This window comes from Geotrypetes seraphini, chromosome 10 (assembly GCF_902459505.1).
Source record: "Geotrypetes seraphini chromosome 10, aGeoSer1.1, whole genome shotgun sequence".
In the NCBI taxonomy this organism is placed as follows: Eukaryota; Metazoa; Chordata; class Amphibia; order Gymnophiona; family Dermophiidae; genus Geotrypetes; species Geotrypetes seraphini.
In genome coordinates, this window is record NC_047093.1 from 35,787,676 (window position 1) to 35,802,978 (window position 15,303).

General features: G+C 42.6%; 1 protein-coding gene across 1 annotated transcript in view; it reads right to left on the bottom strand.

The window, feature by feature from the left end:
* SEPTIN9 (septin 9) overlaps nucleotides 1–14,876 on the bottom strand; it is a 463,475-nt gene extending 448,599 nt beyond the window's left edge. The window contains exon 1 of the mRNA XM_033960623.1: nucleotides 14,644–14,876. Coding sequence (XP_033816514.1) covers nucleotides 14,644–14,665 — 22 coding nt within the window. The 5' untranslated portion in view covers nucleotides 14,666–14,876. The remainder of the gene's footprint in view (nucleotides 1–14,643) is intronic.
* Nucleotides 14,877–15,303: the final 427 nt, after the last annotated feature.

The following is a 15,303-nucleotide window of genomic DNA, read 5'->3' on the forward strand; positions in this document are numbered from 1 at the left end:
AGACAGAAAGAAAGACAGACATCTATTCTAGCACCCATTAATGTAAAGGGCTTAAAACACTAGTATGTGAATAAATGTCATATTCTGCTTAAGCCTCTCTTCTGCAAATCTTATTATATAAACGGAGCAATAATTGTATGTTTGTATCTGAATTAGATGTTGAAACAGCACTAATGATTTTGCTGAAATGGGGCGAATCTACAGTTTTCTGTGAGAAAGTGATTTAGCTAGGTCTGTAGTTCGGCAAAACTCATTTGGGGGGTCAGACGGGGGATTTTTGCGATGTACTGCTGCTGGAAAAAGCAGAAAGGAAGCAACTCTAAAGCTACTGTTCCAGCTCCATCTGCAGCCCATTGGTCAGACATCGGTAAAGAAGCTTAGCCAGCCGATAGGCTGCAGAGAAAAGCAGGACTGAAGGTTGCAAAGGAAATGTCTCTGTGTCTACTGTTCCCGCCTCCATTTGCAGCCCATTGGTCAGACATTGGTAAAGAAGCTTAGCCAGCCAATAGGCTGCAGAAAAAAGCAGGACTGAAGGTTGCAAAGGAAATGTCTCTGTGTCTACTGTTCCCGCCTCCATTTGCAGCCCATTGGTCAGACATTGGTAAAGAAGCTTAGCCAGCCGATAGGCTGCAGAAAAAAGCAGGACTGAAGGTTGCAAAGGAAATGTCTCTGTGTCTACTGTTCCCGCCTCCATTTGCAGCCCATTGGTCAGACATTGGTAAAGAAGCTTAGCCAGCCAATAGGCTGCAGAGAAAATCAGGACTAACAGAAGACAACACAGAAGAGTGGAGGTGGGGCAGGGCTGGGACATGTGTCCTCTTTTTTTTTTTTTTTTTCTTTAACAAATTTGGTAACCTAAGCATAGAGATGATACTGAAAACCATAGGAGATCTGTGCATTGAGGAAATAGATGGAGAAAAGGAGAGGTCCCATGACAGAGGCTTAAGGATCCACCACTGCATACACTGAAAATGCGATGGGAGCGATAGGAAAAAAAATAAAACCAGGAGAGAACAGAACCCTGGAATCCCACTGAGGACAGTGTGGTGATCAACAGTGTCAAACGCAGCAGATAGATCGAGAAGGATGAGGATAGAGTACAGGCCTTTGGATCTGGCCAGGAGCAGGTCCACTGGAGACTTTAGCAAGGGCAGTTAACATGGAATGCAGTGGGTGAAAGCCTGATTGAAGTGGGTCAAGAATAGCTTGAGATGGAAGGAAGTCCAAGCAACGACAGTGAACAGCACGTTCAAGTAGCTTGGATAAGAAGGGGGAGCAGGGAGATGGGGCAAGAGTTGGAGGTGCATGTGGGGGTCTAATGAGGTCCAAATGATTCGATAAAAATACATAATTGCACATCATACTTGCTCTCACTACGATTTTATGCGCCACTCTGCTTGTTTCAAGCCATTCTCGGGCTTTTATGCTCAAAGACACGTACATTGTTTTGCTCATATTTTTACCTTGTACCCTACATCATCTGGACCCCTGAAGAGGGGCGGTCTCGCCAAAACAAGGACCGTGTAGGGTCCGTCAGGACAATCATAAGTGTATTACTAATTCAGACTTATTGGTATTTTTATTGTGAAGAGTTACTAAAATCATTTTTCAGGACATCCACAATCTGTTGTTATCTTTTACATCATATTTTTAAACATGAGGGCAATTTCCCCCCCAAACCCCCCCCCCACCACCATTTACCCATCTCTTTGAAAATTGCCCACCATCCCTGTTCTTTGAATTATTGTGGCTGTCAAGACCTATAGTTTTTCTTTCACTGCAGCTGTTCTTCCCCACTCCCCAAAAACAGTAGCTATGGGTGATCACCTATTTTATTTATTACAATAATTTGGATTTACTTACTGCCTTTTTGAAGAAATTGACCCAAGGCGGAATACAGCAAGAAAAATAAAACATAGGCAACGGACTTCAATAAAAATATTCAACAGTACACATTATGGTATAGTATGCGACTTACAATGTCAACACAAAACATTCAAAAACATCTTATTAGAGAGCATAGGGTGGAAGCAGAGGTTAAACTTAGAGACAGATAATGTAGAGTAACTGGGATTAGGAAATTAGGGGACAAATTTAAAGAAAGCTGCATGTGAATTTAGAAAAAAGTGTCTGAATATGTATGAATGTGTGCATAATTGGTACACCATCAGTAGTGCACAGGACAATTGCGCCCAGACAATTCCGCTAAGCCAAATGCGCGCACCAACAAGTGTGCGCATGAAGGGAGCAGGGTTTTCGGGCTGCAATTGTAAGTGTAGTGGGGGGTGGGGGTTTGTGGCAATCTTAAAATTCAGACCGCATCGGCATCCCCTGAATGAGAGCTAGACTGCAGTATGGGGGGGTTCCCCCCCCCCATACCCTCAGAGCGGAAGATCCAGGCTTAGGGAGGAGCATGTGAGTTTTAAGTGTAGTGGGGGATTTCCCCCCCTCCTCAGAGCACATATGGGAAGGCCTGATAGCAGTCAGAGCGACGGCGTGCATTTGTCCTGTGCAGAAATGTCGGGGCGTGATTGTTGGTGCGCCAATGTCCAGCACGCTCTTGATGGGTCACCGCATAATTGGCTTGTAAAAGTTATCATTTATTTTATTCTATAAATGGGGCCTAAAACATAGGCACTGAGGAATGTGGTACGTTGTGCATGTCAATCATGAGTTAGGTGCCATTTACAGAAGTCACACCTAGTGGTACCTATATTGGACTCGGGCGCCAGTAGGCATCAAAACCTTAGCTGCTCCCTATTTTTGCCAGGGCTTTCTTGGCCCAAATACCGGCGCCTGAGTCCAGTTTAGGAGCCTACGTGGAAAACATGCTCAAAATCTGCCCATGATTTGCCCTTAACCATGCCCACTTTCTGGCAGACACCTTGGACTAGGCCCCTAGCTGAAAGTGGTAGGTATCTACTATGTTAGGTGCCTAGAAAGCAACTAATTTTAATTTAAGCCAATTAAACTTGTTAGCGGCACCAATTAAGCTTTTTAAATAGTTAACTTAGGTGACTAGATAGGTTAGGCATAGTGGCATAGTACAGGGCGGGCAGGGGGTGGTTTGCCCCAGGTGCCATCTTGGTGGGGGTGCCGGCACCTCTCCTCCTCTCTGACCCCTTGCTGTATGCGCACCTTCCCTTCCTTCTGACACCCCAGACACCAGGTGCCCCTCCACCTTCAGATCTCCCCAAGCTCTCTCACAAAATCCTGGTGGTCTAATGGGCTGGGGGGTTAAGAGCAGACCACCACCCCCAGCTCGAGAACCCTTCACCCTCTCCCGTACCTTTTGTGAAAAATCAGGCAGGAGGGATGCCCACTCCCTCCTGACTCGAAAGACTGCCTCTTCATAATGGCAGCCCTCCCCACGCATCCTGGATGTACGGGAAGGGGCCTAAGATCCTGATTGGCTCAGGCACCTAAGGCCCTTCCCCTAGGGGAGGGGTCTTAGGCGCCTCAACCAATCAGGGCTCTAGACTCCTCCTAGTGCATCACCAGCATACACTGGGAGAGGCCTAAGGCTCCGATCGGTACCTGGAGGAGGAAGGGCTGCCATTTTGAAGAGGCGGCCCTTCGAGGCAGGAGAGAGTGTGCATCCCTCCTGTCTGATTTTTGACAAAAAGTACGGGAGGAGGTGAAGGGGTGGTGGAGAGTTCTTGAGCTGCGGGGGGAGGGTGTCTGACCCAACCCCCCCAGCTCACTAGACCAGTGTTTTTCAACCTTTTTACACCTATGGACCAGCAGAAATAAAAAAATTATTCTGTGGACCGGCAGTTGAAGAACACTGGGCTAAGTCATGGGCCAGACCCCGCCCATCTCTACCCAATGTCCACCCCAGACCCCGCCCCCATAATAGTACTAATTGCACCTTGCATGTCCCTTGCCTCATCTGGAAGCCTTCCCTCTGACGTTGCAATGTCAGAGAGAAGGCTTCCGGTTCAGGTGCAGGATGCCCGTAGAAGCCACTGCCCATGGCTTTGTGCACTGAATCAGTTAGGAAGAGGGAGCTGGCTCGAAGATAACGCCACATCGATCGCACCGTGGACCGGCGGTTGAAGAACACTGTTTTGGGCCTGATGCACGTGCTGGCCCTGTGGACCGGCAGGAAATTTCTGTGGACCGGCACTGGTCCATGGACCGGTGGTTGAAGAACACTGCACTAGACCACTAGAATTTTTTTGGGAGGAGGGGGAGGGGTGATCAGAAGGTGGAGGCATGGAAGTGCGCCTCCACCCTGGGCGCCCCCTACCCTCGCTATGCCACTTGTCTAGGCATCTTTTATAGAATCTGGACCTTAGTGCATGTTAAATCAATTTAGCCTGCACAAAATATTCCTTATTAAAACAAATGCGTGAAATAAAACTAAACAAATTCTCCTGAAAATTGGCAAAATTTGTGGATAAAAAAGGAATTTTATTTGCCTGTGCACATCTCTGCTAAGCAAGTTGCGTCACAGTGCGCATTTGCTTGACGGCCGTAATAGGGTTTGTATTTGGGAATGCTTATACGAAAGCCAATAGCATTTACCCTACTCGGTGTGAATGTAGCATTTGTCACATCCGAGAAGACTAAACAGCTGTTTTCAGACACCATGAAGCACAGAGACTGAAAACGTGGGTCTCCATGCAGACTTCCTGCCTCTTCAATCACTCTCAGCTACCATCCTGGCTTCACGCTCATTTGGAGACCTACAGATCATCAGCAAGCAAAAGGCCCACCAGACTCCAAGGCTCACAGTCATGACAAATTAAGAGCAGCGCCTTATCTGACGGAAAAAGTGACTTTGTAGCACTGAAAATAGAAATGTGATTTAAACACTGAACACCAGTTCTCCATTTGGGAGTTATCGCTTTCTTGTTTGCCTTTCGGTTTATTCCACATAGCCTCACAGTGTAGAAATATTCTCGTTTAAATTTCATTTTAGGCCGTCAGTTTCCTCCTGATACTCAGCCCTCAAGGAGGTGCAGTGGGATTTGAACCCAGTTCCAAAAAAACAAAAAAAGGGTCCAAAACTAATCTGCAGAATAAACCAACCAAGGACAAACAAAGCAGAACTGCAGACTATGTACAAGATGCAGGCAAATTTTAATATGACAAAAAAGCAATATATAAAACCCTTTTACCAATTAGGGGACCCGACACGGTCCGTGTTTCGGACACACCTTCGTCAGGGGTCCTAATAAATACAGATACAATACGAAAATTATTAAAATGTACTATAAAACTATAAATATATATATATGTGTGTGACAAAATGGTGTTGTCGTGCCATGCTGTCAGAAATTGTGATGAAATGACGTAAAGACAAATATATGAGAAGAAGCGCACATGCGGACATAAAAAGACACATGCTAAGAAAAAAGACAAAAAGAAAAAAGATAAATTATCCAGAGTTTCGGGCCACTCCACTAACTTATTGCTAGTAGCATAATGGTTAGTGGATTGATGGGGGAACTGGGTTCGATTCCTTGTGGCTCTGGGCAAGTCACTTAATCCTCCATTGTCCCAGGTACAAAATAATGATACGATACAGACGTTTAAATACTTGAAAAGTATTAATATAGAAGCAAATTTTTTCCAGAGAAGGGCATAACTTGAGGTTCCAGGGAGGAGGACTTGGGAGTAATGTTAGGAAATTCTTTGTCATGGAGAGGGTGGTGGATGCCTGGAATGCCCTCCCGAGGGAAGTGGTGTTGCGGAAAACGGTGATGTAATTCCAAAAAGAGTGGGATAATAAAGAGGATCTCTAATTAGAAAATGAATGGTATAAATTAAAGAACTAAGGCCAGTATTGGACAGACTTGATTTGGTGTAGGATGGGCCAGGGAAGGCATTAATAGGAACGCCACTAACTTGGAACATGATGATGCTACTGGCCAAACAACGGGATGATTGGATAGGCTGGAGTGAGCTTGGATGGCAACTTCAGCAGGGTGACTGAAAAAAAAAAAAAAAGTTTTTTGGTGGGTTGTTGGGTTTTTTTTGGGGGGGAGGGGGTTTAATCTCCTCACCTTTGTACTTGGTTTGAGTTCACTTACCGCGGGCATGCGAAAGTGCAATATTTTGTTTACAAAGCCCACAAACTACCATATACCGAGGGCTCCTTTTACAAAGGTGCACGAGCGTTTTTAGCGCACGCACCGGATTAGCGCGCGCTAGCCGAAAAACTACCACCTGCTCAAGAGGAGGCGGTAGCGGCTAGCGCCCGCTATTCTGCACATTAAGGCCCTAACGCACCTTCGTAAAAGGAGCCCCGAGTGCACCAATATTCTGGTGCCGCTAAAAGCTTACAAGGCGGTGGCACTTATGGGGGTTCAGACAGAGACAAAAGGAGGTGCCGATTGTTCCCTTCACAACTCTGCTCAACTTTATCACTTGAAAAAGGAGAGGTTCCGTGAGACCAGAATCATGATGAAGTAACGTAGGGGATGCACAGCCAAAATAACGAGCAGGGATACCTGCAGAACGCTACATAAACCTGCACAAATGGAAATAAATTATAAAAACCTATAAAATAAAACTATCAATATTGATCAAAGAACAAGGAGGGGGAAAGACATCAGTAAATAATTTAAACAGGTTGTAGGATCCCCTACAACACACACGACCTCTTTTACAAATCCACGCCAGCGGCTGCCGCGCAACTGCCCCGAAGCCCTGACTATCAGTACTTAACCAGTCAAGTGCCAACTCTGTCTCCAGAACACCTCCAAAATAGCCAGATTCGCACAACTTAAGGCTTTTAAAATTATGTCAAAGACCTTTTTCTTCTGTGAAGCGTTTGGGAAAGATGCAATTGAATCTGAACTAAACCATATTTTCTAATGGACTTTTGGGTTTTCAGTTAGTTTCCTGTGATTTGGCATTGGTACAAGATGTATTTGTGTATTATTTATACGAGTGAATGTTGCTCTGTATGTATGGTTTTTGAGTTGTTTAGGTCTGTCCTATTTTAAGATGGAGTTCTTTTTCACTGGTTATTTATACTGTATGTCAGGGGTGTCCAACCTTTTGGTTTCCCTGGGCCGCATTGGCCGAAAAAAAATGTTTACGGGGGCTGCGCAAATGTGCAAATGCTGCAGCAAGACAGAGGAGGGAGCCGGCAAGATGGTAAATACCCGGGGGCAGTAGAGGAAAACACTGCATCGCCCTCGACTGAGACCGCACAAAATACTTCACGGGGCCCTCGGGCCACAGGTTGGACAACCCTGCTGTATGTAAACCGCTTGGACCTGTCGTATGAACAAGCAGTACAACAAATTTTAATAAAACATAACTTTTGGTTAAGTGACACTCAATATTAACTGGTTAGCCCCCCCAAAAGCATTAACCTGCCAGGGGTCATTTCTGACCGCTTAAATCACTTTGAATATCATCAACCTCTCTTATTGCTAAGTCTATTTCAAGAGTGGAATAGATAATATCTCAAGAGCCATATCTAGTAAAGCTAAGCAGCTGCTTTGGCTGAGTTACATAGTATAATTATTGTACTGAGTCTCCACTAAACTGGGAGAACCACAGAGAGGCTTCAAAAGAGGAAGCTGGAGAGACGTCATAATGTTCTGAAACAGACATTCACAGATTCAAGTCTCGGCGCAGCACACTGACCCAATTTTTCCTTCCTTCAAGGTAGATAAAATTCAGATCAACTGTGTAACTATATGAAGATAATTATATGCCAGAAACCTGGTAGAAAAAAAGTATTGAGAGCTCAGTGAAATTTTAAACCTTGCAAATATTAAATGCCACAATAACCAAAAAGTTTACAGTATTTCAGTTCTATGAAAAACTGGAAATTCAAAGAGCAAAACCTCACATTTTTAAATTCACAGAATTAACAGCTTTGGTAAGACACTTACTACTTCCCTCTTAATGTTTTAGAAGCAATTTTCTTTATGTCGTCACTAAGGCAGAATTTGATGAAACAGTAGCACGGGAATGTTGCTATTCCTTGGGTTTTGGCCAGGTACTAGGGACCTGGAATGGCCACCGTGAGAACAGGCTATTGGGCTTGATGGACTATTGGTCTGACCCAGTGAGGCTATTCTTATCTATATATATATATAAAATCGGAGGTATGTATGTGTGTGTGTATGTGTGTGTGTGTGTGTATGTGCCGCGATCACGCAAAAACGGCTTGACCGATTTGAACGAAACTTGGTATGCAGATCCCTCACTACCTGGGGTGATATGTTCTGGGGGTCTCGCGACCCACCTGCACACGTGGGCGGAGCTACAAACAGAACATCAGATTTCACCCATTCATGTCAATGGAAAAAAAGTAAAATGCTGCCATTCTCACAGTAATTCAAAAATGGCTTGACCGATTTGAACGAAACTTGGTATGCAGAACCCTCACTACCTGGGGTGATATGTTCTGGGGGTCTCTTCACCCAAGAATTTATATGTTCTTGCTCCTGGAGGTGAAACTAAAAATGTTGTTTATAATCACGTTTTGTGTTAGTTGTATTGTATTCATTTTGTCAAATATTTCACATTATAATTTGAATATTGTACTTTTTATAAAGCTGTAAAAAAATAATTTCATTCACCACTATAAAGTATCTTTATTTGAATCCATTTACAGTGTTATTGCTATAATTAAATACCCGTGCAACGCCGGGCCATCAGCTAGTGTTCCTATATAAAACTCCATTTTGCACACACACACTCCTTGTGGCAAATGTGAAGTTCGGTGCAGGCCGTTCACATTTCCACCAGTATTTTACAAAAGGCTCTGCTGAACACAGAGCCTTTTGTAAAATACACATGGGACTCAATTAAGGGTGCCAAAACTTAAGTACCTCGATAAATTTAAGACTAATTTAAAAACTTTTCTTTTTAAAGATGCTTTCGATTATTAGTTATCCCTCTTGGATTTATTTATTGAGTTGATTATGATTATGGAATTTTACATCCCCTACCTTGTGTGTGTTTTCCTTGATTATTCTATTTTTAATATTTTGTAGTTCAATTCCCTTTTTCCCCTTTTTTCTTGTTTGTTAAGTTTGTTAATAGTCCTGTTCGGACTTAAGTTTATGTTAAGTGTTGTATTCTTCCCTAATACTGTAATTTTATTGTTTATTATTTATGTCCATCGCTTTGAATTGTGATTAAGCGATTAATCAAAATCACTAATAAACTTGAAACGTGTACCAAAAATGTAAGCACTAAGCAGCAATTCTATAAACGGCAATATTGAGCGTAGTTCCCTTTGTAAAATACTAGCGTAAGTCAACATTTTGATGCCTAACTCTAGGCACAAACACTTATGCAATATCAATGGCTGGTGTAAATGTTTCCATAAAACTCATTACTAAATCCAGAAAATTTGATCATGTCACACCCCTTCTAAAAAACGCACATTGGCTCCCAGTTATCCATCGGATAACATACAAACTTTGTTTACTTATCTTTAAATTTTTACTTTACAAGACTCCAGCACTCATATACAAGCTATTAATACCATATCATCCGAGTAGAACTTTAAGATCTAACGAGCAAAATTTATTGACCATTCCTTCCTTGAAGATTATTAATACTATTAATAATACGCTTAAACCAAATCTCCACCTCAAGACACAGAAGAACCTCGAACCCTTTCGCCTTCCCCCCACTCAAAGGCACACAACGCATGAAAATGTTTGACAACCTTCTGGCAACACAAGCAGCAAAAATCAACCATTCCATCTCCAATCTTATGACAATATCAGACAACTTCAAAACATTCAGAAAAGAAATCAAAACCCTGCTTTTCAAAAAATTCATCCAAATATCTTAACCCCTCCTCTTTTACCTCCAGAAGATTCACCTACCTTCAGATAACCTTCCCCCAAATTACCCACCTTAACACCTACCAATTAAACAAATACCATAAATAGATTGTAACCTACCCTCTCTAACTGCATTCCATATGTATTTTTCATACAGTTCTTCACTGTCAGTTTAATTTCCATCCTATAAGTTCACATAGAATTTTTCTTTTTTCAACCATCTTTATTTTCTCTTCTTTATTAATTTCCAGGTACTTTAGTTAGATTGTGAGCCTTCGGGACAGTAAGGGAATTTTTTAAGTACCTTCTTACTTCTCATTTATAATCTTAATGTATATTTTCTTCAAACCGCTTAGAACCTAACGGATGTAGCGGTATATAAGAAATAAATTACATTACATTACTAGACGGCAGTTTATCTTTTCAGTAACCGCTCCACAGACTTGGAACGCTCTTCCAATTTATTTAAGAATGGAGAAGGATTTAGGAAAATTTAAAAGCAATTTAAAAACATTTCTTTTTAACGATGCTTTTAATATTTAATTCAATAATTTAAAGACCAGTGATTCTATTATTATATGTTTTAATGTTATATGATTCCCTATTGTGTTTATCCTTTGTTTTTGCTTTTCTTTAATTAATTGTATTTCAAAACCCTATCCTACCCTATGTAATGAGAACACATACTGAGTAATTACCCGATGTTATTATTTAATTTGTATTGTTTGTCCCCCATTGAATGTATTTTTAAATGTTCATCGCTTAGAATTTGGATTGAGCGATTAATCAAGAAAAATAATAAAGTTGAAACTTTACAATCAAATATTGGCAATTACCCGCGCCTGCCGCCCCCTAACTTGCAGCGCAATTTTGAAAATCAAGTCCTATGGCCCAAATTCTATAACCAGCACCTAATAATATTAGGCACCTATTTCGGAGGCACCCAACTAGAAAGGCACCTATCTAATTTAATTAACAAGCTCAATTAAGGCTTTTAATCAGCAATAATGAAACTTAAGCGCCTATCAAGAAAGAGCAATTCTGCAATACGGCGCCTCTAAAAATTTAGGCAGCCTTCAAAAAAAAAAAAAAAGGCGCTATGCATGTTAGGCGTGGGCGTGGCTACGAGTTAGGCACCTTGTTGCAGAATCGCTGCTCTTAAACATGCTTAAGCGCTCACATAGGCACCTAACTTTTAGCTGTGCCTAGAGCTGGCCTATTTATTGGGCGCCTCCAAAATAGGTGCCGCTCAGCGCGATTCATTAAACAGCACCCCCCGTTTTTACTTGAATCGCGCTAAACAGTGCCTAAGTTGGTGCCTAACTTTTGGGCGCTTCTTATAGAATTTGCCCTTTAGTGCTAACTTGCTTGGCATGCCCCTGACCTGCCCCATTCCCCTCCCACACCCATGCTTCCCCTTGAATTTGCATGCCATTCAAATTAAGAGTTACATTTACAGAATAGGTGTAGGCCATTTATACATGTAACTACAAATTAGTGCCAACTAGTGCTTGTTGGCATCACTTATTAGTATTTAATGCCAATTTGGTGCCAATTAGCTAATTTATCTGGTTTTAAGAAAGGTTTGGACAAGTTCCTGGAAGAAAAGTCCATAGTCTGTTATTGACAAAGACAGGGGGGAAGCCACTGCTTGCCCTGGATTGGTAGTATGGAATGTTGCTACTCCTTGGGTTTTGGCCAGGTACTAGTGACCTGGATTGGCCACCGTGAGAACGGGCTACTGGGCTTGGTGGACCACTGGTCTAACCCAGTAAGGCTATTCTTATGTTCTTATGCGAGGACAGTCAAGCATGCCATTGTGACATCACTGATGAGGTTGGCTCTGAGGCACTGTAGAATGAGGCATTATGACATCACAGTCTCAGCTCTGGAATGTTGTTCTCATTGGGGTTCCAGAATCTTGCTATTGTTTGAGATGCTGGAATGTTGCTACACCTTGGGTTTTGACCAGATACTAGTGACCTGGATTGGCCACCGTGAGAACGGGCTACTGGGCTTGATGGACCATTGGTCTGACCCAGTAAAGCTAGCCTTATGTTCTTATGAGATAGTGCTAGACACCACAGTGGTTAATGCAATTGCCCCCTGAATCACACTGGTGGTGAGCCAAGGTCTAAAGGATCAGGTAGTACAGGCCTCAAAGCAGGTCCAAAAATGTCACATTTGTAAAAGTATACATGTATTCCCAAAACACGCTCTGTTAACATCTCTGCATCTCAACCAGCTACATATTTACATACATAACATGTAAGCACTGAAATCACTATTTGCATGTGTATTCAATTTATATGTGTGTGCGGGGACAGAAATTCCACCCATCCACGCAAGGATCCTCTCCGTCCCCACCCATCCCCGCCAGGATCCTCTCCGTCCCCGCCAGGATCCTCTCCGTCCCCACCCGTCCCCGCAAGGAATTACCTCCATCCCCGCCCGTCCCCATAAAAAGCAGCAATTACTTCTGACAGGATCATCAATTCCACAGTTTCTTTTGTGTTTGTGCTGCTGTTTTCCTTGTGGAATCTCTTTGGTGGAACCCTTTTTTTGTTTTCTGTTCAGGTAATTAACTTATAAACCCCCCTCTTTTACTAAGGCTGACGTGTCCATTATATTATATGGATGAATCCTGCTTCCAAAGCCTTCCATCCCCGTGGGAGTCCCATTGGCTATAGGGGGGTTCCCATGGGAGTCCCGTAGGTTAAGGGGGGATTCCCACGGGAACCCCACGGGACCCGCAGGATTCCCGCGATCCCCGTTCCCATGCAGACCTCTAGTGTAGAGCCCCCTGAGGTTTTGCATAGGGAGATGCCAGAGACCTCTGGCACTATTAAAATATTGTACTGTGACTTATTTATACCCCTGCAGTTTCCAGATCAAGGAAAGGCTCTCCTGGCCAGTGAGATAATGGTAGAAGACCTCTTTTGGAGGGACACTCGGACTGGTAAAAAACAAACAAACAAAATAAAGGCCCATTTATGGAATCCTAGTCTTTGGTCTCAGTGTCCCCAGCCTTTCTACCACATGTCACCAGAAACAGAGAAGTGCGAGAGGTGGTAGAGGTTAGGCCTCCACACATCTTGAGATGTTTGCCCTGGTTAATTACACCAGCCTATCCCCGATCATGAGGAGGAGAGAGAAATTGTAATGAAACAGATGGATTCTTGGATGCAAAAATTTAAATTTAAATTAAACTCTGGCAAAACAAAGTTTTTTTTGTTGCGACTGCTAGTAATATTTCTTCTGAACCCTCTGTTAGTATAAATTCAACTCAGTATACAATTCATCCAACGATTAAAATCTTGGGAATTATTTTAGACCAGCATCTTACAATGCATGCTCAGATAGATGCTGCAGTGCGTAAATGCGACTTCACGTTATGGAAATTGCGAACAATTAGATCTTATTTTGAATTTACTGCTTTTAGATTACTGGTTCAATCGTTACTACTGAGTCTTCTCGATTATTGTAATATTATCTATCTGACAGTCACCAAGAAAGAATTAGCAAGACTTACAATAATACAGAATATAGCGGTCAGAATGATTTATGGCCTGAATAAATTTGATATACTTCAATAATCATAGCTCTGAGAAAATTTCAAAATCGTTCAAATTGTAATTGTAAAGTGCTCAGACCCATAACCAATTAAATCTGTGATAACAAAAGACTATGGTTATTGTTGGACCATCATTGCTCTTTACAGTCCCAGACCACTCGCTATACCTAAAGCATATTAGATAGTAAATAACGCCAAAATCACTTATCTGAAGAAATTTGATCATATTACACCATGTTATTGCGGATTGCATTGGCTGCCAACGGAGGCCTGGGTATTGTTTAAACTAGGCCATTTCTGTTACAGTTCCTTCTTACTTAGTCAATAGATTTTCTTTAGCATCATACAGACATAGTAGAAGAACACATCCTTTGTTTAATTTTCCATCTGTTCAGGGTTGCAGGAGTAAAAAACCTGACTGGCTGGTGGTCCTCCATGACAGGGTTGGGAACCACTGCTTTAGAGCGTAGGGGTTATAACCTCTAATAGTCACATACATGGCATACACAGTCCAATATCTCACTAGATTAATATGCCAAGTTATCTCTACTCATATCTTATTTACTTGTATAGCCTTTGCCTAGAACAGAAATGTTTCTTGTTAACATATTGCCAGCTGGGCTGAACCCTACCATAGTACAGTATTAATATGGTCTTTGATCTAATTAGAGTAGACCCATAAAGTCTCTGTATAAAATGTAAAAATAAATGGTGGAACTTCAAATGTACTTTATTATTGGGTGTTTATCCCCTTTATTTGATCTACCATATTTATGGATAAGCAAAACAGTCCTATAAACCAGTGGTTCCCAAGCCTGCCCTGGAGGACCACCAGGCCAATCGGGTTTTCAGGCTAGCCCTAATCAATATGCATGGAGCAGATTTGCATGCCTATCACTTCCATTATATGCAAATCTCTCTCATGCATATTCATTAGGGCTAGCCTGAAAACCCGATTGGCCTGGTGGTCCTCCAGGACAGGGTTGGGAAGGGAACCACTGCTATAAACTATACACTGAACAGGTGAAAGGTGCTAGAAACATTTCATACCCCTTCTCCTTCACACATCCGCCTTTTTAAAATTGTAATGCAGACTGGCTTTAACTTAAGTCCTTCCTTTAAATCAGTTTTCCTTAAATTTGCACTGTAAAACATGCCCTTTCATTTTAAAATGCAGATTTGCATATATATATATTGATAGATAGATAGATCCCCATAGCAAATTTGCATACATAGGGCTATTCTGAGAGCCTAAATCCTGCCCACAACAGGAATCTTTTCTGGACTGCTCACCTGAATGTGATGACTTCCTCATGGCAGATTCAGAGGAGCTCGCATGTGAGCCAGATCAAGATCCACTTGCTGTTTATATCCCAAGGGGTGAGGTCCCAATGGGCACTTTTTAAAAGTGCTGCCTTTAAAACCTCTGGTTTGTGTGCTGGAAGCCGCCACGGCCCCAGATGTAAGTCAGGGCAGGAAAAGCTGTGCTCTAGCCCTGCAGTCCTCACACAAACTCCAACTAGGGACGGGAGGCTACACTCCCATTAATTAGAACACACCTTTCCTAATCTGATATACAGTTATAGACCATTCCAATTGGCCTGCGATTTGTAGGGGGGGGGAGGGGGGAAAAGCACTGCCTGCAGGACTGGTTTGTTTTCCAAATTACTACAAAAGAAACACGATTCTATTCCCCCCTCCTTACCCCCTACCTCCTCAGGACATGGCAGGCCAAGTCTGTCCCTGCAAATTAGCAATCGTCCATTCTTTCAGAACCTCCTCCCCTGTCCTCCGTCTAAGAAATGGTTCCGCCCTCCAGTGCCAGGGACTGTTTGAACAAGTCTCTAGCTCAAAGTACATGATCCTAGCTCTAGGCCTTTCTTTGGGAGCAGTTCGGCGGTGTAAACCGATCTCCCCTCTCTGCTTTCCTTTTCTGCTCCCTTCCTGCATTTA